This window comes from Peromyscus californicus, unplaced genomic scaffold, assembly GCF_007827085.1.
Source record: "Peromyscus californicus insignis strain IS unplaced genomic scaffold, ASM782708v3 Scaffold_15__1_contigs__length_86483966, whole genome shotgun sequence".
In the NCBI taxonomy this organism is placed as follows: Eukaryota; Metazoa; Chordata; class Mammalia; order Rodentia; family Cricetidae; genus Peromyscus; species Peromyscus californicus.
Genome location: NW_026294447.1, coordinates 76,346,503 through 76,366,085, shown reverse-complemented (window position 1 = coordinate 76,366,085; position 19,583 = coordinate 76,346,503). Strand labels below are relative to the sequence as shown.

The window sequence follows — 19,583 nt, the reverse complement described above, 5'->3', positions numbered from 1 at the left end:
GTCAGAAAAAAACCACCAAAATTATTAATTTACAGATATTAGACGTTAAAGATTGTGGTCCTACCAGTCTTACCTATTCAAGTTAAAATATAATTGTCAGCCCAAGAAGATGGCAAATGCTCTTAATATAACATCCTCCAAACAAGTGATGGGACAGAGGAATTCCTGACTCCCTTTGCCGGTAAAGCTCTCAAATGAAGCACAGACTCTAAGTCAGTGGAAGCGATCTCTGCTTTCTTTCCCAGTGCTGGGATCCAACCCAGAGCCTCCCACATGCCAGCAAAGTACTGGCCTCCATTCCCGAGATTGACATCTTTTTTTTTCTTAACAAAATGATGCATGTGTGAGTGCCTGCATGTGCACCTGTGCACCACATCTGTACAGTGCACCACACCTGCACAGTGCACCACATCTGTACAGTGCCCATGGAGGTAGACGAGGGTGTGGGATCCTCTAGAACTGAGGCTTAGAGATGGTTGGGAGCTGCCATGCAGGTCCTAGGAATTGAACCAGGGTCCTCTGGAGCAGCGGCCAGTGCTAACTCATCTCATCTCTTCACCCCCCACCCCAAATTGACACCTTAATATTGTTAAGCTAGTATAAAGATATGCTCTGAGAGATTATGTATTGACTATAATTACCAGTGTCAGTCCTTAGGATAAATTTTCTAAATAAAGACTTGTTAATTTTTCACTCTTGTGCTTTGGACTTTTTCTTCACACACATACACACACACAGAGTGAGCTTTGTTTCTTTCTTTCTTTTTTTTCTTTCTTTTTTTTTTTTTTTTTTTTTTTTTGGTTTTTTGAGACAGGATTTCTCTGTGTAGTTTTGGTGCCTGTCCTGAATCTCACTCTGTAGACCAGGCTGGCCTTGAACTCACAGAGCTCCGCCTGGCTCTGCCTCCCGAGTGCTGGGATTAAAAGCGTGCGCCACCACCGCCCGGCTGATAGTGAGCTTTCTATAGCTGTCTATTACTGTTTTTCAGTTGTGGTTTTAGATTCCTAACTGATCCCTTCCTATCATGGATTACCTCCCAGGATTTTTCTTTCTTTAAAACTTCTTCCCTGCCACGTCTGTGCTTCTCAGTGACTGATTACAACATGAACAGTGTCTCCCTCTCTTTGCAGCCATACTCGTTAATATCAAAGACTCCACATGGGTTTGCTCCACCTCTGGTCATTTGTTTAAACTATAGTCTGACTTAGGACTTTTCGTTTGTAGCTGCTGTGAATTTTGTGGAAACACTCTATTGCATGAATGCACAAGGAGCTACACAAAGCCAGCACGGTGATAATGAAAAGGCCTTGCCTTTCCTGTTTCCTAAGAGAAACAAAAGTACAAAAAAGAGGCCTCTATGGGTCTGGAGTCAGTAACTGAAGCCAAGTGACCTATCTTTTCATAACGCGTCATTACCTCCTCACTGGGCTGAGAAACAGTGAGAAATGACAGTTTGACTTTATTTTTATTTCTGCCCTTCAAATTCCACAAACTTCTTAGAGAAGGAAGCTCATCTGTGATCTGGACATGGGAAAGTGTTTCAGTAGCAAATGCTTCAGACTGCCAGATTTAGTGAAGACTTTCCTCTAAGTATCCAGACGTTGGGGCCACAAAGGCTTGCTCTCGAGCCAAGTCACTGGACTCCGGGGGTTCAGCTGGGGTTGCAATGGAGCTCTTCAAGGAAAGTCTGGTTGGCTGGGAGGAGCTATATCTAATCCATATTGCCATGCACCGATCCTTCTAGGGTTTCCATTCTCCTAGGAATGGGTTTCCAAAGGAAAACAGGAGCTGCGTAGGTCATTTGAGGGTCCTCTGTCTTAGTGCCTGATAGATAGCACTAGAAATGTCGGCAGGTGCAGGAACAAAGTAAGTCAGTACAAACTCAAAACGTTTCCAGGAACCTGGCAGTGTCCTGGGATTTAACTGGATGGACACCAAGCAGGCAAGGCTCGAAGTTCTGCTCTTCATGCTCAAGGTTTTGGCCCCTTTGAAGAACAATCATCTCTTCCAATCTTCTTTGAGTCCAAACCACCACTTACCAATCCGTAGGGAGGCCCAGCAGGTCACAGCTGACATCCCACAGCCGCCTGGCTATTGTCTCATTACGAGCTTGGCCGGAGACCCATGTCAAGTGACAATCACTGGAAGGGAAACAGAGATTTGAACAGAGGGTTAAGAATAGAATTTGTGCTGGGTGGTGGTGGCACATGCCTTTAATCCCAGCACTCGAGAGGCAGAGGTAGGTGGATCTCTGTGAGTTTGAGTCTACATTACTAGTTCCAGGATAGCCAGGGCTACACAAAGAAACCCTGTCTCGAAACACTCCCCCCCCCCCCAAAAAAAAAGAGAATGGAATTTGCTTTTTGCCTAGAATAAAAAATATGACAGGAAAGCAGTCTAGTGTCCACAGGCCCTCAGGTACTTCACAGGGACAGTGATGTCCCACTCATTCTCTGATCCTTCTGTTGGTTTGCATCCCTCTATGTAGCCCAGGCTGGCCTGGAACCCTTGCTCTGTGGCCCAGCCTGCCTTCAAACTCATGATCTGTCTGCCTCTATGCCCTCCCCTGAAATGCTAGGATTATAGGTATTGTGCCACCACATCCAACCTATTCTCCAGTCTTTCCCCCAAGAAAATATTTCTATCTTCTCCCTATACCATCTCTACTCAGAATGCGTTGTCTGTTATACACTGTGATCGGTGCCTCCCTGACACCTGGGCAGCTCCATCTACTTGGAATGAGGCCGCAAGGTCTACCCTTCAAGGCCTCAGACAGTGTGCAGGAGCCAAGGTCCCGCTCTTCACAGTGGCTGCAGAAGGCATCAGTGCATGAGTGAAGAAGGTTGGGGAGCTGGCTCAGTGGTTGAGCACTGCCTGGCCTGCTTGAAGCCCTGTCACAAGGGGACCTGGGCAGGAGTGAGAGGAAGCCACTTTCATAGTACCAAATCCACTCTGTAATAATGGCAATAATACCGATCTTGATGGTTCTGGTCAACACTGTTGTGTTGAGGACACAGCCATAACTCTGCAGGACAGGTATCCAAGCTTTGTATCAAGGACAATTCTTTTTTTTTTTTTTTTTTTTTTTTTTGGTTTTTCGAGACAGGGTTTCTCTATGTAGTTTTGCACCTTTCCTGGAACTCACTTTGTAGACCAGGCTGGCCTCGAACTCACAGAGATCCGCTTGCCTCTGCCTCCCGAGTGCTGGGATTAAAGGCGTGTGCCACCACTGCCCGGCAAGGACAATTCTTTTAGTCATTTAAAATTCTCTGCATCTAGTACATTTTGTGTGTGCATATATGTGTGTATGTGTGTGCATACTCATGTGCATGTGTGTACATGTCAAGTGTGTATTCATGTATGTGGAAGGCAGAGGTTGATGTCAAATGACTTCCTCAATCTACCTTATTTTTAGGACAGGGTCTCTCACTGAACTAGAGGTCACCAATTCAGCTAGACTGGCCGGCCCTCAAGCCTCAGAGATCTTCCTGTCTCTGCCTCCCAGTGCTGGGATTACAGGTGTGTACCACTGCACTCGACTTTTCTGTGGGCTCTGGTGAATGATCTTAGGTCCTCATATGAGATGTGCTTGTTAAATGAGAGTTGTTTTGCCCAACGATCCTGCAAGAAATGCTGGTAGGAACACCGAGCAAAGTAACTCTGGACAAACCCAAAGTGTTTACCAACTGAGCAACCGCCTTGTCCCCTCTAGTACATCCTCATGCTGGGATTGTCCTTGTCCTTTGTCCCTGCTTTGTCCAGGGCAGTAGTTCTCAATCAGGGGTGACATCCCTCTCAAGGAAACTTGGTAATGTCTGACTACGGTTGTGGTTTTCACAATGGACAGCGGTCTACCAGCATCGAGTAGGGGGAAGGCGGGCTGCCAAAGATCTTACTGTGCACGGGGCAGCCTCCCACAAGAAAGGACAAGTGTTGCGGCTCAGAAACTCTGCTTTACATTTAAACTTTGTTTGCAGTTAGAAAGGACTCCTCTGAGGACAGCTGACCTCCCCATATCACCAAGAGTGAGCAACTCCGACCTCATCCCGACAGTTATAGGAGGTTCAAAGCCTTACCCAGCAAGACTTCCTCCCTAACATGGGTAAAAATAGAATCAGTAGTTCTTTCAACTTGCAAGGTTGGCCACAGGTAAGTAGGCATTTGTGTTGTTCTCCAGGACCTAGTCACTCCTCTCTGAACTGTGCATCTCTGGGAACCCTTCCTCCATTGTGTCAGCTACTTGGTCACAGCGAGGAGGAAAGTCACAAACATGGGCCTTTATATTGTGCCACATTAAAAAATTAGCTGAATGGATCTTAGCCCTCACTGTAATATTAATGCTGTAAAATGATTGGAAGGAAATACGGTACAGTAGTATATACTTGTGACCTCAGATTAGGCAATGGTTTCTTGGATATGACACCAAAAACTCATCTGACAAAGAAAAAAGATAAATTGGACTTAGTCAAAATTAAAATTAAATATTTAGATTAGGGATGTAGCTCAGTGACTGAAGCTCTGGGTTCAATCCTAGCAAAAAACACACACACACACACACACACACACACACACCCACGCACGCACGCACGCACGCACGCACGCACGCCATAAGTTAAATGTGTTTAAGATTCAAAGGATACCATTAAAAAAGGTGAAATGATAATTCACAAAATATGAAAATATATATGTAAATCATATATCTGATAAAGGACTTCTATCTATATTATAAAGAACACCAAACAATTAAAACAAAACAAAACAAAACCCAAGTTAAAAGTCGGTGAAAGAGTTGAAAAGACAATTCTCCAGCAAGGACGCACAAATGGACAGAGCACACAAAAACGCTCAACATCTGCAGCAGGGAAGGGACAAGAACAAGCTTCTGTTGCATATGCACCGGGATGGCTAAGACGAGGAGGTGGGACAAGTGTCCACGACTGTGGAGAAACCAAAATTGTCATACACCGCCAGTGGTGGGCAAAATACAACAGCCACCTGGAAAAGGGTGGTAGTTCCTCTGCAGTTAACTCAGAAATTCCACTACGAACCAGAAGGAATGTCCATACGAAAATTTCTGCATGGGCCAGGTATGGTGGTATATGTCTTTAATTCAAGTATTCAGGAGGCAGAGGCAGGAGGATCATAAGTTCAAGGCCCACCTGGGTTACTTAGCAAGTTCAAGGCCAGCCAAAATACAGAGTAAAAACCTGTCTCAAAAACAAACACAAAACCAAAAAACAGAGCTGGGACATTGTAGCTCACACCTATAATCCCAGCGTTTGGGAAGCTGAGACAGGAGGACTGCCACAAGTTCCAGGCCAGCCCCGTCTGAAAAGCTAAAATGAAAGCAAGCAAATAATAATAGTAAAATAAAAATGATATGAATGTTTATAGTATTATGTAAATAGTCAGAAAGCAGAATAGTATGTTCACTTTATGCATGATATATGATGCTGTGTCCATACAATGAAATATTCTTTGTAATTAAAAAGTGATTAAATAATGACACATGTTTGGGCATGGATGAAACTTGAAAACATTAGGGTAAGTGAAAGAAGACACAGAGGATTCTAGTTGTATGGTTCCATTTATAGAGAACATCCAGAACAGGCAAATCCTTAGAGATAGAAAGTAGATTAGTAAAACCAGGCCGAGGGAATAGCCACTAAAATAGCCAAGGCCTCAATTAAAACAGACTTCTACGCTCGCTTCTAGGTACTGATCTACATGACTGCTGCTAGGTCAAATGAAGTAAAAGTCATGTCCACAGCATGTGCTAGTGCGCACCTGTAATCCGAGCCAGCCTCATCTATAGAGTGAGTTTCAGGCCAGCGTGAGCTACAAAAGACCATGTCTCTAAATAAATAAATAAATAAATAAGAGGCCAGTGTGGTGATGCACACCTTTAATCCCAGCACTGTGAGAGGTAGAGGCCTCTGTTTAAGGTCAGCTGGTCTACACAGCAAGTTTTAGGCCAGCCAAGGCTACATAGTGAGACCATGTCTAAAAAAAAAAATCATTCCAATGCACAGAGCTATGTATTTGTCTAGTGTATGGTTCTCTTATAGTTTATATAGTTCTTAAACTTCAGATCTTCATTTCCCACTATCTGCTGTACATTGTGTGGCATGCGGATATCACATCCGAGACACATACAGTCTCAACTTTCACTTCAACTGACTATCCATTTCATTTTTAATTTTTTTGGCAATAGCAAGCTTACCCTCCTAACCAAACTTGTCCTCTTTGGAGAGTGAATAGGAAACAGTGGAATTAAGACTCGACAGTTGGTGTCACACCCTCCCAAAACAGTTCCCAGTGGGGTGTGTCAGACAGCGGAGTTTTCATTGACCATTCCAAGTCGGCCCTGCGGTCTTCTCTGTAGACGTAGAGCTATCATCCCCTCTAACACTGTGGTACATTTCCTTCTGCCTTGTCAGCCAGACTCCATGCCCACTGCCTTGGAATTCAAGATCTTTAAGTCACATGTACTCTTTTCCCATAATGTTTCTTGGTTCATGTTCTCATCAACCTCCTGGTACCACGGCTGTGAAACTGGGTTACCAAATCCTCCTCCAGCCCCACACTCATAGGCACCCACTAAAATTCAGACCTCTCCCTTGTAAACTTCGTTTTCATCCCAGTTCTCATTACTTGAAACTCTGTGTCTTACTGGGTTACTTGTTCATTCATTTATTAAAAAAAAAAAAAAAAAAAAAAAAAAAGCTTTCTCTTTTCTTTTACTTCCCCTAAAGCACAGATCAGATTCTGTCTCTCTGTTGAACCAACTTCTAGGGCTCCTCCCCAAGTCTGGCATTATTAGCTTTTATCATCTGCTTACTCATCTTTCCAATCTAATACTATCCACAGCCTCTTCTCAAAAATGTAGATTATTTCAACAATATCTTGAAGGTGGAGGTAAAACACGTTAGAAGTTTGATCTATGTTTTCTTACTATGTTCTTACTAAAAATATGGTGACAGGCTGAGGATGGGGATGGGGCAGGTTTGGCCATGGTTATTGACAGCTGAGGCTGGATAGCAGGTATAGATGGGATTAATATGCTATTTATTCTACATGTGCATATGTTCAAAACATTCCACGATAAAAGTTGAGGCTTCTGCAGGCAGATTGTGAATTTGGGGTCAGTTTGGGCTAAACAGAAAGACTGTGTCTCAAAAAATAAGTAAGTAAATAGAAAATAGGACTGGGGAATTACCTTAGTTGGTAAAGTGTATACATGCCTTGCAAGCATGAGTACTCATGTGAAAAAAAAAAAAAAAAAAAAAGCCAGATGTGGTGGTACGTGCTTGTAATCTCAGGGCTGGGGGATTGAGACAGGTGGGTTCCTGGGGTTCACTGGCCAGTTAGTCTACCTTGGTATGTCTCAAGCTAAAGAGAAATCTTGTCGTTCTGTGTCCCAGCCTCTTCAAAAGGTGGATGGCCTGAAGCTATCCTCTGGTTTCCACATGTACTGACACACATGTACCTTTACACACACTAACATGCATACAGCACACCCAAAAAAAACAAATCAGGGCAGGGGATATAGCAAAGATAGAGCACTTGCCTTAACATTGCAAGAGGCCCTGGTTTCCATTCCCAGCACTGAGAAAATAATAAAACAAAATGGAAGGGAATCTATTGACACTATTTCAATCTTGAAGATAATAGAGAAATACAGATTAAAAACAAAAGAGAAGTCGGGGTCCAAAAAAAGGAGGAAAACAGGATTGACATGAGAGAGAAAGAGAGAACAGAAACAGAGAAAACATAATTATTACTATAAAAGATAGTATAAAGATAAAGTTAAACCTAGCAGGTACTACAAAAATGTGAACAGGCACCGGGCGGTGGTGGCACACACCTTTAATCCTAGCACTCGGGAGGCAGAGGCAGGGGATCTCTGTGAGTTTGAGGCCAGCCTGGTCTACAAAGCGAGTTCCAGGAAAGGCGCAAAGCTACACAGAGAAACCCTGTCTTGGAGAAAAAAAAAAAATGTGAACAGGCCAATTCTCCTTTTAAAAGAAAAATCTTAGAGTCAAAGGACAAACGTTATTTTAAGAAATGTACTTAGATTTTTTTAAAATGTATTGTTATTTTCATAAGTATGAGTATTTATTTATCGGCCTGTATGTCTGTGCTCATGTCCATGCCTGGTGCCCTTGGTGGCCAGAAGAGAGTGTCAGATTCCCAGGAACTAGAGTCACGGACAGTTGTAACTGGTGTGGAGAACGGAACCCAGGACCACTGTGCTGACACAGCCATGTCTCCAACTCTGGGAAATACACTTTATACAAAAGCATATAACACACCAGACAAACCCACGTTTTTTCCCTTAAGCAATAACAACTCATTTCCAAAGACAGATACATTCATACCTGAAGTGACTGCCACTTAGGCTCTCAAGACCTTCTGTTAAGGCACAGTACAGGCTTGTCTGGGCTCCCTGCTGAGGGGTCTTGATGAAAAGGAAGAAAAGCTGCCATATCCATCTCATAAACAACGAGTGCCGAGTCAATTCGGAGTGGACTGTGCCAGGGTGGACAGAGTATGTTGTCACTCCAGAGCCTGGTGCAGGCGGGGGTCATGTCAAGAAGGAAGATAAGACTCGATTTTACCAACTAGCCAAAGAGAGCAAGGCATGGGAAGACACATACGACCCCCCGACCCCCAACAAAAATCTACACTTGTGGTAACATCACACATCTTACAATTTTATGATGCTCATGCTTTTTTTTTTTTTTTTAAATAGGATTTTCTTTTGTAGCTCTGGCTATTCTGGAACTCACTCTATAGACCAGGCTAGCCTCAGACTCAAGAGATTGTCCTGCCTCCTGAGTGCTGGGATTAAAGGCGTGCGCCACCACTGCCTGGCTGATGCTGACACTTTTTAAAAAGATTTATTTCTATTTTATTTTGCATATGTGTGTGTATGCCCTGTGTGTGGGTGCATGAAAAGGCCAGAAGATACCCTGGAGCTGGAGTTATAGGCAGGGACTGAACTTGGATCCTCTGGAAGAGCAGCAAGAACTCTTAACTGCTGTATTTATAAATCTACACCCCAAATTGTTCCTTTGAATGGGGGTAAATTTGTATGGATTACATGGAAAGACCATTGAGATCTTGTTAGAATAGTAGTGCCTCATGTATGACACACACACAGAGAAGAAAACGCTTGGGAAAATGACTGGCAGCTGCCGACAGTGGTAACTGGAAGGATGGGGATGAATGGAGGCTTTTTGTCTTTAGTGTACATCTAAACTATCTGAACTTCTTTACAGTGAGTGCTATTCACACAGAACTAGAGTGACTTTACATGTGTGGCTTATACAAACACTTGTTAACGTCTCTTTCCCCCATTAGATGTAAGCCAAGTCAAGGAAGTACCTGAGCCTGTCTTGGCCTGTGCTTCATCCCCAAACCCTAACTAGGACATGGGATGCACGTCTGTGGGATGGATGATGGATCTTCCCTGGCATCAGGGTTCCTGTATCATACCACTATTTTCCACTAAATCATCACAACTGCTAGGGTCCCTCACTGGCGTACACTCTGCTTTTACCTAACTCTCACCCTGGATGCAGGTCTCTCCCTCTGGGTCATCTTAGCTTCCTAGCCGGCCCTTGGTGGTTCTTACTATCGTTTCTCCTGACCCATCCTGGGCTGACAAAGGATGCCTGGCCCTGGGCACAGACTTGGCATCGGGGCTCAGCTGACCACTGGATTCCTTCCTCTCATCCTTCCTACTTTGCCGCGGTCCGTGTGGTCTGATTACTACTTCAACGGTGGGGCTCTAGCTCCTGATTCCTCGAGCTTGAATTCTGTCTGGCTCAACTCCTAGCACTGCCCACCCTAGATTCCCTTTCCCTTTATCAGAAATGCACAGTAGACGATGCTAACGACCTCTGTTTACTTAGGACTAGAGATCCCCCTTCTCAAGCATATTTTCCCTTTTGTTTTTAAAAAGTTATTTTTTTTGTTATGAGTGTTTTGCCTGCAGGGATATACCCCACATGGGTGTCTGGTACCCAAGGAGGTCAGAAGAAGGGATCAGATCTCCTGGAACTAGAATTGTGGATGGTTGAGCCACCATGTGGCTGCTGAGAACTGATCCTGGGTCCTTTACAAAAGCAACAAGTGCTCTGAACTGCTAAGCCATCTCTCCAGCCCCTTATTTGACCTTTGCTATTAGAGAGATGCCCGTGTCCACCAATCCCAGTACATGTTTCATACTAATGTCTGTTATTAAGTTCCATTTCACTTTTCACTAGAAGTGAGAAACTGACTTGCTTGTGAGGACAGACTGGATTCTGACAGCAACCCAGGAAGCAGTCCAAACTGTACCTGGGAGGAACTAAATCTTGGAAATGTCAGTAACTTGCTGCAGGCCACACAGCAGTAAGCAGTGGGGCCAAGTCTTCAGATTCAAAGTCAGAATTTCCCTGACCCCAGCCAGCCACCTCCAATTGTCAGTGTGGGCGACTTACAAAACCATACCGTTATACTCATGGAAGCGGCTTCTGTCCAGGTGATGGGCTCTGGGAAAGAGTCCCCACCTTGTGGCTTGTCACTATTTCCCACTCACTCTTGCCTCTCATACTACTCACTCCCACACTCACCTTTCAGCCTCCTGGCCAGTTCCTGAGTGAAGAGAATGTTGGCTAATTTGCTGTGGCAATAAGCAAGACCTGCACTGTAGAACTTCTCCCCCTGCAGGTTATGGAAGTGGATCCTTCCCAGATGATGTGCCAAGGAAGACACATTGACTATCCTTGATGGGCCTGAGTCCTTCAGTTTTTCTAGCAGCAAATGGGTCAAGAGGAAGTGACCTGTCAGGAGAAAGCAGGGTTATCAGAGTTGTTCGGCACCCGGGTGGGGTAAGCAGCACAGTGGCCAGCAGAGCTCAGCTCGGTGAGAGGTGAGGTGGCACTCGGGCACGAGGCCCACCACTGCAACTTTCCATTGTAAATTAGAGAACAAGTTCAGATGGGGATTTAAGGAAATAGAAGCAGCCAAAGACATGAGACACCCTTATACAAGGCAGCTCTGTGCTATGGATATGAATCCTGTTTCATGGCAACAGCGCTGAGCAGGCCACTCTTGGAGAGCAGACAGCGGCCCACACTCAGGAGGCTGAGGCAGAAAGAGCACAAGCTGGAGGGTAATCTGGGCTACATAGCAAGACCTTGTCCCCCAACAAATGAACACGAAGAGAACATGGCCTCCACCTGATGCTGACCATAAAGATTATTCATAAGAATGGCAACATATCCCTCAATCTAATCAAGCCATTCAACTCTACCCCCAGCAGAAGCCAAATCGGAATCACAGATTTAAAAAGTAGGGAGAGGACTTGGAGAGATGGCTCAGGGGTTAAGAGCCCTGGCTGTTCTTCCAAAGGTCCTGAGTTCAGTTCCCAGCACCCATATGTGGAGGCTCACAACCACCTGGAACTCCAGCTCCCAGGGGATCTGATGCTTTCTTTCCGCTTCTACAGACACATATATACATGTAGCAGACACCCACACAGAAATACACATATGTGTATGTATGTATGTATGTATGTATATGTGTATGTATGTACAGCAGGCAGAACTTGGAGCAGGCCTCAGGGCTGGTTAGTCCTCAGCTTTCAGGCAGTTCTCAACTATTATGCATGCATAGTTGATTATAGCCCTGAGCCCCAATGATTCCACAGAGAAGGTTCGATCTGACCCCGAATGTTCCGGGAGAGTTTAGGTCCCCTCTGGCTTTGGACTGAGGAGAGACTTCTCACCCAGGTGGTTGACTCCAATGTGCATCTCAAAGCCATCTGCCGTCTTAGAGTAGGGACACATCATCACTCCTGCATTGTTGATCAGAATGTGGAGGTGCTTTTCCTCTGCAGGAAGAGAAAACAGCCATGGCTTTCACGTCTTGGAAATCGTCCTCACAACCCAGGCCTAGGTCTCCAAGGAGGAGGAACGAAAGCAGGGTTGTAAGACTCCACCTTCTCCCTATATCCCCTCCTGCTACTTTGTATTGGTTTTCCATCTCCCCTTTCAGTTTGTTATTGTTTTTTATTGTAAGACTAGGGCTGATCTCACACACTTTTACAGGGCAAAATTCTATTTCCCACCACTGAATAGTTATGCCCAGGCTCTCCAAAAGCTCCTTACTCAATGTCTTGGGGGAAGTGTTCTGTCCATCTCTCCCAAAAGAAAGACTTCCCAAGCGGAATGGGAAGATGTAGAAGTCAGCAGGAAAAGGATGCTCTGTAAGCACTGATACGTCTAGGATTTGGGCCCCCAAAGAAACCTGCCACTTCTCTCTTGTAGTTCATTTCCTGTGTGATTTGTAGTTCATGATTGCAAACTCCTATGGTGGAAGCTGCCTTCCTTAAGCAGTCTAGATCCCTGGGTGATGGGGGGGGGGGGGGGGGCAATACCCGCACAGCACTCTTGGGGCTACTTTTGGTGAAATACCCACAGCTTTCTAAACAATGTTACTGCACTTGTTTATTTGAGTGAGAGAGAATACATGGCATGGAGCGTGTGTACAATCAGAGGACAACTTGTGGGAGTTAGTTCTCTCCCTTCACCACGTGGAAGCAGGCACCTTTACCTGCTGAGCCATCTCGCTGGCCCCACAGGCTTTTTTTAAATTAAGATGCTACAACGCTTAGTAGAATGACTTCATGATAGCAGCTTGGATTCTAATTTCTTGCAGATCACCATCCTTCCTTCCTTCATCGATCCAGATCTAAGTGTGTGTTTGAATGAGAAGCCCCCCATAAATCTCGGGCACTTGAATACCTGGTCCCCAGTTGGTAGCTTTTTGGAGAGAATTAGGCAGTATGGCCTTGCTGGAGGAAGTATGTCACTGGGGACAGGTTTTGAGGTTTCAAAAGACTCATGCCATTCCCAGGACACTTTCTGTGTCCTGGTTATAGTTCAAGATGTGGCTCTCAGTTGTTCCCGCTGCCATGCCTTTGCTCTGTAATAATGGACTCTAAACTTCCGGAACTGTAAACCCAATTAAGTGCTTTCTATTGTAAGTTGACTTGGTCATAGTATCTTATCACAGCAAAAGAAAAGTATTCAATATACTAAGAAAGAGTAGGCTGCTTTATTATGGCCCCAAGGTGGTAGCCAGGGTTTTGTTTTTCTTGTTAGTACTTATATAAAGGACCAAATTGCTCTCTATGAATCTCAACCTTTTATACAGTTCCAGCTCTCAAAGGCCTGAGGCCTCATCGCTTTCCTATCCCAGCATGGATGTTTATGACAGACCCTACCAAGTCCAGCCCACATTGAGTTCTGATGTTCCTGCTACAGTTTGACTTTAGTTCTTGCTCACAGTTGTGGGTTTGGGGTTCTGTAGTGGTTTGAATGAGAACGGCTCCCACAGGCTCATATATTTGAATACTTGATTACTAGTTGGTGAAACTCTTTGGGGAGGATTAGGAGGATTAGGAGGATTAGGAGGATTAGGTCTTGTTGGAGAAGGTATGTTACTGGGGGTAGGCTATGAGATTTCAAAAGCCCATACCATTCCCAATTAACTATTTCTGCCTTGCGATTACAATCAGGATGTGATCTCTCAGCTACTGCTCCAGCACCATGCCTGCCTACCTGCTGCCATGATCCTTGCTATGATGGTCATGGACTATAGCCTTCTGGAACTGTGAAATCCAAATTAAACTGTAGTAGAATATTATTTTAAGGTGTGTTACTTTTGTTTATGTTTCATTTGTTTAACTCTGTGAAGCTGTGTTACTGTGCCTGTCTAAAACACCAGATGGTCTAATAAAGAGCCGAACAGCTAATAGCAAGGCAGGAGAAAAGATAGGTGGGGCTGGCAGGCAAGAGAGAATATATAGAGGGAGAAACCTGGAAAGAGAGAAGGAGAAAGAGCCAGAGAAGGGCAGGACATGAAGGGCCAGCCACCCAGCTACATAACCAGCAAGCCACAAAATAAGAGTAAGAATTACAGAAGTAAGAGAACAGGAAAAGCCCAGAGGCAAAGGTAGACAGGATAAGTTAAGGAAAGCTGGCTAGAAATAAGCCAAGCTAAGGCTGAGCATTCATAAGTAATAATAAGCCTTCCGTGTGTGAATTTATTTGGGAGCTGGGTGGTAAGCCCCCCAAAGAGCAAAAGAGCAAAAACCCCCTACAACATTAAACACTTTCTTTTCTAAGTTGCCTTGGTTATGGTATCTCATCACGGCAATAAAAAAGTAACTAAGATAGGTCCTCTGTTTGTTTCTGCATCCTGAAGATGTCCCTTTGATCATAATATATTGACATAATGATACAAATAAAATTATGTCCCAGTGGTCATAATATAGTCTTTGTCTCCACTTACCAGCTAAGAAGTCTTTGGCAAAGGCTCGGATAGACTTGGTATCAGCTAGGTCCAGTTTCCGTACCAGGACCTGATTGTTCCCGGTGGTGGCTTGGATCTCACTAGCCACCTGTTCCCCCTTTTGGACATCCCGGCAAGCTAAATACACACGGGCTCCTGTTAACCAAACGAAGGAAAAATTGTCAGCTCTATTTTCAACTGGTTTGAGTGACTGAACACAGATGCTGACTGTTCCTGATATTTTACAAAACAGCAATTTTTGTCCCTTACGTCACAACAGTGGTATATGAAGCAAATGAGCAAAGAAAAAAATAGAAGTGATATTTGTTATTTTTTAAGTTTTTTTTGTTAAATGCCCATTATATGTAGAGCATCACACTAGATTCAGTCTATAAGAGGAAATCAACGAGGTACTTGGAGTATTCTTACATTCAAAGTCTGGGAAGAAACAATGAATATGATAATCACTGTGAAGGGCAAAACATCAGCAGGGCAAGGTGGGAGCAGGCGCACTTGCACTTGCCTCTTTGGGCCAGGTCTTTGGCAGTCTCCTTCCCAATGCCTGTGTTTGCGCCGGTGACTATGACTACCTTTCCGGGAAGCTGGACATTTGATGTACACACCCCACTGGACAGCATTTTCCTAGAATCATAGGAAAACATATCAGTTCTTCATTATCCATTCCTGCTGAGGGCTCCTGCAACTCCGTCTGCCTTCCAATCCTAAGTTTGCTTTTATTTTTTCAATGTTACTCTTTTATAAGCTTAAGTTGAAAAGTTACAAGGCCAGCAAGATGGCTCAGCAGATAAGCATGCTCGCCTCCAAGCCTGTCAACATTAGTTTGGTCTCCAGGACCTACATGATGGAAAGTGGGAATTGACTCCTGGAAGTTGTCCTCTGACCTCCACCTATTTTATATGCCATGGTACACACATGTGCGCCTGCCCAACATACAATAAATACATATAAACAACAAATAAATGTTAAAAAATGAAAAAGAAAGAAAGAAGACAGCCCTCTGTTCTTAAGCCAGATCTAATCTTACCACTTAGGAGACAGAAGAATTGAGTTCAAGGCCAGCCTGGGCTACTAAGCAACTGTCTCAAGAAGGAAAACAAACAAAAATTTTATGCTCTTGTGTAGCTTAAGTTTTCCTGCCTGGCCCACAGTCAGGACAAATCTCTCTCACCTGCCAGTCCCACGGCCTCTCAGACCCAACCAAGTAAACACAGAGACTTATATTGGTTACAAACTGTATGGCTGTGGCAGGCTTCTTGCTAACTGTTCTTACAGCTTAAATTAATCCATTTCCATTAATCTATACCTTGCCACATGGCTCGTGGCTTACCAGCATCTTTACATGTTGTTTCTCATCATGGCGGCTGGCAGTGTCTCTCTGACTCAGCCTTCCACTTTCCAGCTCTATTCCCTCCTTGTCCCGCCTATACTTCCTGCCTGGCCACGGGCCAATCAGTAATTTATTTATTGACCAATCAGCAACACATTTGACATACAGACCATCCCACAGCACTCTTGTTTAAGGACAAAAAGTGATAGCATTTTAAAGACAAAAGTTAGATCTGTCTGGACATGGTGACGCATGCCCTTGATCCCAGCACTTGGGAGGCAGAGGGATCTGTGTGTTCGAGGTCAGCCTGGTCTGCATAGTGAGTTCCAGGACAGCCAGGATGATGTAGAGATGCTGTCTCAAAAAACTAAAACAAACAAAGTTTTATCTGCTCCCTGAAGCACAAGACCTGCATTTTTGGCTTAAGAAATCACAAGACGCCGGGCGGTGGTGGCGCACACCTTTAATCGCAGCACTAGGGAGGCAAAGCCAGGAGGATCTCTGTGAGTTCGAGGCCAGCCTGGTCTACAGAGCGAGATCCAGGAAAGGCACAAAGCTACACAGAGAAACCCTGACTCGAAAAACCAAAAAAAAAAAAAGAAATCACAATACTCAAGTCGAAGAAATTTCATCTTTGTATGCCAATCTGTGACAAATGGCATTTTATAATCTTGAGAATGGCTAATCTAATTCAAAGATAAGCTTATGAATCTAGGTCAAAAATAAGAAAAAGATAACACATCATTCACACATTTAAAAAAAACATTTAAGAATGAGACAGGGGCTGGAAAGACGGCTCAGTGGTTAAGAGCACTGACTGCCCTTTCAGAGGACCAGGGTTCGATTCCCAGCACAGACATAATGGCTCACAGCTATATGCAACTCCAGTTCCAGGGGATCTGACACCCTCACCCAGACATACATACATGCAGGCAAAACACCAGTGCACATAAAATTAATATATATATGTGTATATATATATATACATATACATACACACACACACACACACACACACACACACACACACATATATATTATATATATATAGCCAGAAGTATTGGTGCATACCTTAAAAAAAAAAAAGGGACAAGGGATTTAGCTTGGGGTAAAAGTATGTTCTTAGCATGTCCAAAGCCCCAGGTTTGATTACTAAGGTCACACATTAATAATAGAATAATAAGCCGGGTGGTGGTGGTGCACACCTTTAATCCCAGCACTGGGGAGGCAGAGCCAGGCGGATCTCTGTGAGTTCGAGGCCAGCCTGGTCTACAGAGTGAAATCCAGGACAGGCACCAAAAACTGCACAGAGAAACCCTGTTTCGATAAACCAAAATAATAATAATAATAATAATAATAATAATAATAATGATGATAATAGCAGCAACAGAACAGAGTAACACAGAAAGCGTGAGGATTTGTATCTTTTTTGTCTAATAGGAGTTCTTGGTCCTATGCTGTATGCTCTGCAGACTTTCCAAACGGGTGAGGCACAAACACAACCCTCAGGTTTTTCTTTTCTCTACAATCTTGGGACTAAAAGCATCCGTTGACTAAGAGGTGTGTTTTGAAAGAGCATTTCAACCTGTTCCGTTGAACTTGCTAAATGCAAACAGCCACTGAGGCTACTGCTTAAAGAAAACTAACGGCCTGGTGCCAACTCTGCTCAGGGGTCAGGCCTCTGTCTCTGTCTCTCACAGCGCTTCAGATTGAGCGTCAACACCGTCAAATCCTCAGGACCTGTGCTTGGTTCTTTCTCGGTAATCAGCAAAAACAAAAGATCCGATCAACTACGAAAGCCCAACTCTGGCCCCACTCCCACAAGCTCCAATGGGGATAATAAAGTCCTTAGAGGGTAGTCTTCTCAGAAACATCTCCCTGGACGGAGTTCTGGTTCAAGTCTTGGTTCAGATTCTATGTGGATATGAAGATCTATCTGGTGGTGGAAAGAAATCCATGTTTTCATCTGAGTACAAGGTCCATGTGTGCCTACTACATGTGGGATCCGTGAGTATTCAGAGAGAAAGGAAAACTACGAACGGAAGGCCACCAGGGAGAGAAGGAAACGTAAAAAGAGAGGGAAGCCGGTGTTAATAAACCATTTACTACGGTAAGAAATGACAGGAGGATCGGGCACAGCCTCATGTCCAATAGGAACTACAGCCATGCTGCTAGAAAGAAGGAGACGATTATTACTAGTCCTCCGTCACTCCTGGTGACTTACTCGGAACCAATCAGTGGGCTGCCCCTAGTGTAGCGCGCCTCTGATTCTCCGGCGGTATATGGCCAGCTTTGGGCTGATCTGACACCTGGTCAAGAGACCATTTCGCCTTCTTTCACTCCGTCCTTCCTCTCCTGGTCCCTAGGAGTCTAATTCAGGCAAACACACACACACACACCCCTGCTCCAACGGCAAAAGAAAGCAATCTCCCCCTTTCAATTCTTCCTTTAACATCTGCAGGGAGGAGTGAATAACATTAAAGAGAGCATGCAGTGGGGCTACGGATAAAACTCGCGTCGGGTTCAGATAGCAAAAAGTGCAAGCAAGCGCTCTCTACTACCTCAAGGGCTGAAAGCAAGCAGCTAGACAAAGGTGGGTTCTAAGCGTGGAAGTAGAGGAAATAGCGTTGAGAGCTGCACCCCATGTTAGGGTCTGAAACCCGCCATGCTGTCGGGCTTCCCCCCCAAGCCAGAAGCAGGTGGTGCTGGAGAAAAAGTAGGCCAGAGGAGCAAAGCCGGATGCTGGCGACCCGGAGCCCGTTCACGACCACCTGGGGTCTGGCGTCTCTCCATGCCCACATCAGGGGAAAAGGATCTCGCCTGCAGTCCACTGAGCTCTAGATTCTGACTATCTAAAGGGCTCCTCGGGGAGTTTTCCTAGTCTTTTTTTTTTTTTTTAAAGGGGGAGAAAAAAGGATGAGCTTCAGTGGGGATTCTTGTCCTCTCAAAAAGACCTGGTGAGAAAAGGCAATACATTGGCACAGACCTGATTTTTGGCGTGGCCAGGTAGAGGATGAAGGGAAGACAGAGGAGCAGCAGGAGCACAACCATCTCAGCACCGCCGTAGTCCAGAGGAGGTTGATGCTCCAAAGCCGCTGGCAGACTATGGCTTCTCTTTCCTAGTCACACCCCGATTCAATTGCAACCGCCCAGGAGCAAAGCCCTCTGGGAAATGTAGTCCAGGATTTGGCTGCCGCCTGGCGGCGTACTTTCAGAATGATGCTTCCAAGCACTATTGAATAACACAGTAATGGGGAGAGGCAGTATCCAATGGCCTAGGTCCTGTGGGATCATTGAACCAGCCCTACTTCTGCCCTCTGGCCACTAGTGATGCTTTGGAAATCGCCCCAGTTTGCTTTTTTCCTGGAGCCCAAGTCCAGTGCTTTGCTCAATTTTCCCCAATCATGACTAGGAAATTACCATATTTTGTCCGGAGATAGCGTCTGGTAAGTATTCTGAGGCCGATTACACAGGAAAGGAATCGTTAGTCTGACCGTTGGTGAGGTGGAAAGCATCCCTTCTCAGAGACTACCTTGGTCCTATGGGGGCAAAGCATGTAAGACTTTCCCCTAGAGAATCACCGTCGCGCCTACTTTGAACCATGATGCTATCCATCATAGTTTCCCAAGTATTTGATCATCGCATGATAATAAAATAATAGTTGTTTTTTATGACTGTCACGAGTTAGTCCTCAAACTAGCAATGGATTTCTCAGATTGGCACGGTTGGTTTTGCCAGTTTATGAAAATATTTAATCCTGTCTTGAACTATGGGCAGTTAATATTTCTCTGGGATCAGGCAGGCTCCCTATTCAACCTTTCTTTCATCTGAGGTCTATTTTGTGGGGATGAACATGGATTAAGTTTTAACAAGTCATTATCTATCT

At 44.7% G+C, this 19,583-nt stretch overlaps 1 protein-coding gene across 1 annotated transcript; it reads right to left on the bottom strand.

Annotated features, from left to right (window-relative positions):
* Positions 1–1,446: 1,446 nt before the first annotated feature.
* Positions 1,447–18,818, bottom strand: Rdh11 (retinol dehydrogenase 11). The gene is made up of 7 exons (XM_052739464.1): positions 18,684–18,818; positions 14,873–14,991; positions 14,350–14,505; positions 11,780–11,884; positions 10,623–10,832; positions 8,382–8,571; positions 1,447–2,141 (listed from the first exon to the last, which is right to left on the bottom strand). Exons 1-7 carry the CDS (start codon positions 18,746–18,748, stop codon positions 2,036–2,038), a joined length of 951 nt encoding a protein of 316 aa, XP_052595424.1. The 5' UTR covers positions 18,749–18,818; the 3' UTR covers positions 1,447–2,035.
* Positions 18,819–19,583: the final 765 nt, after the last annotated feature.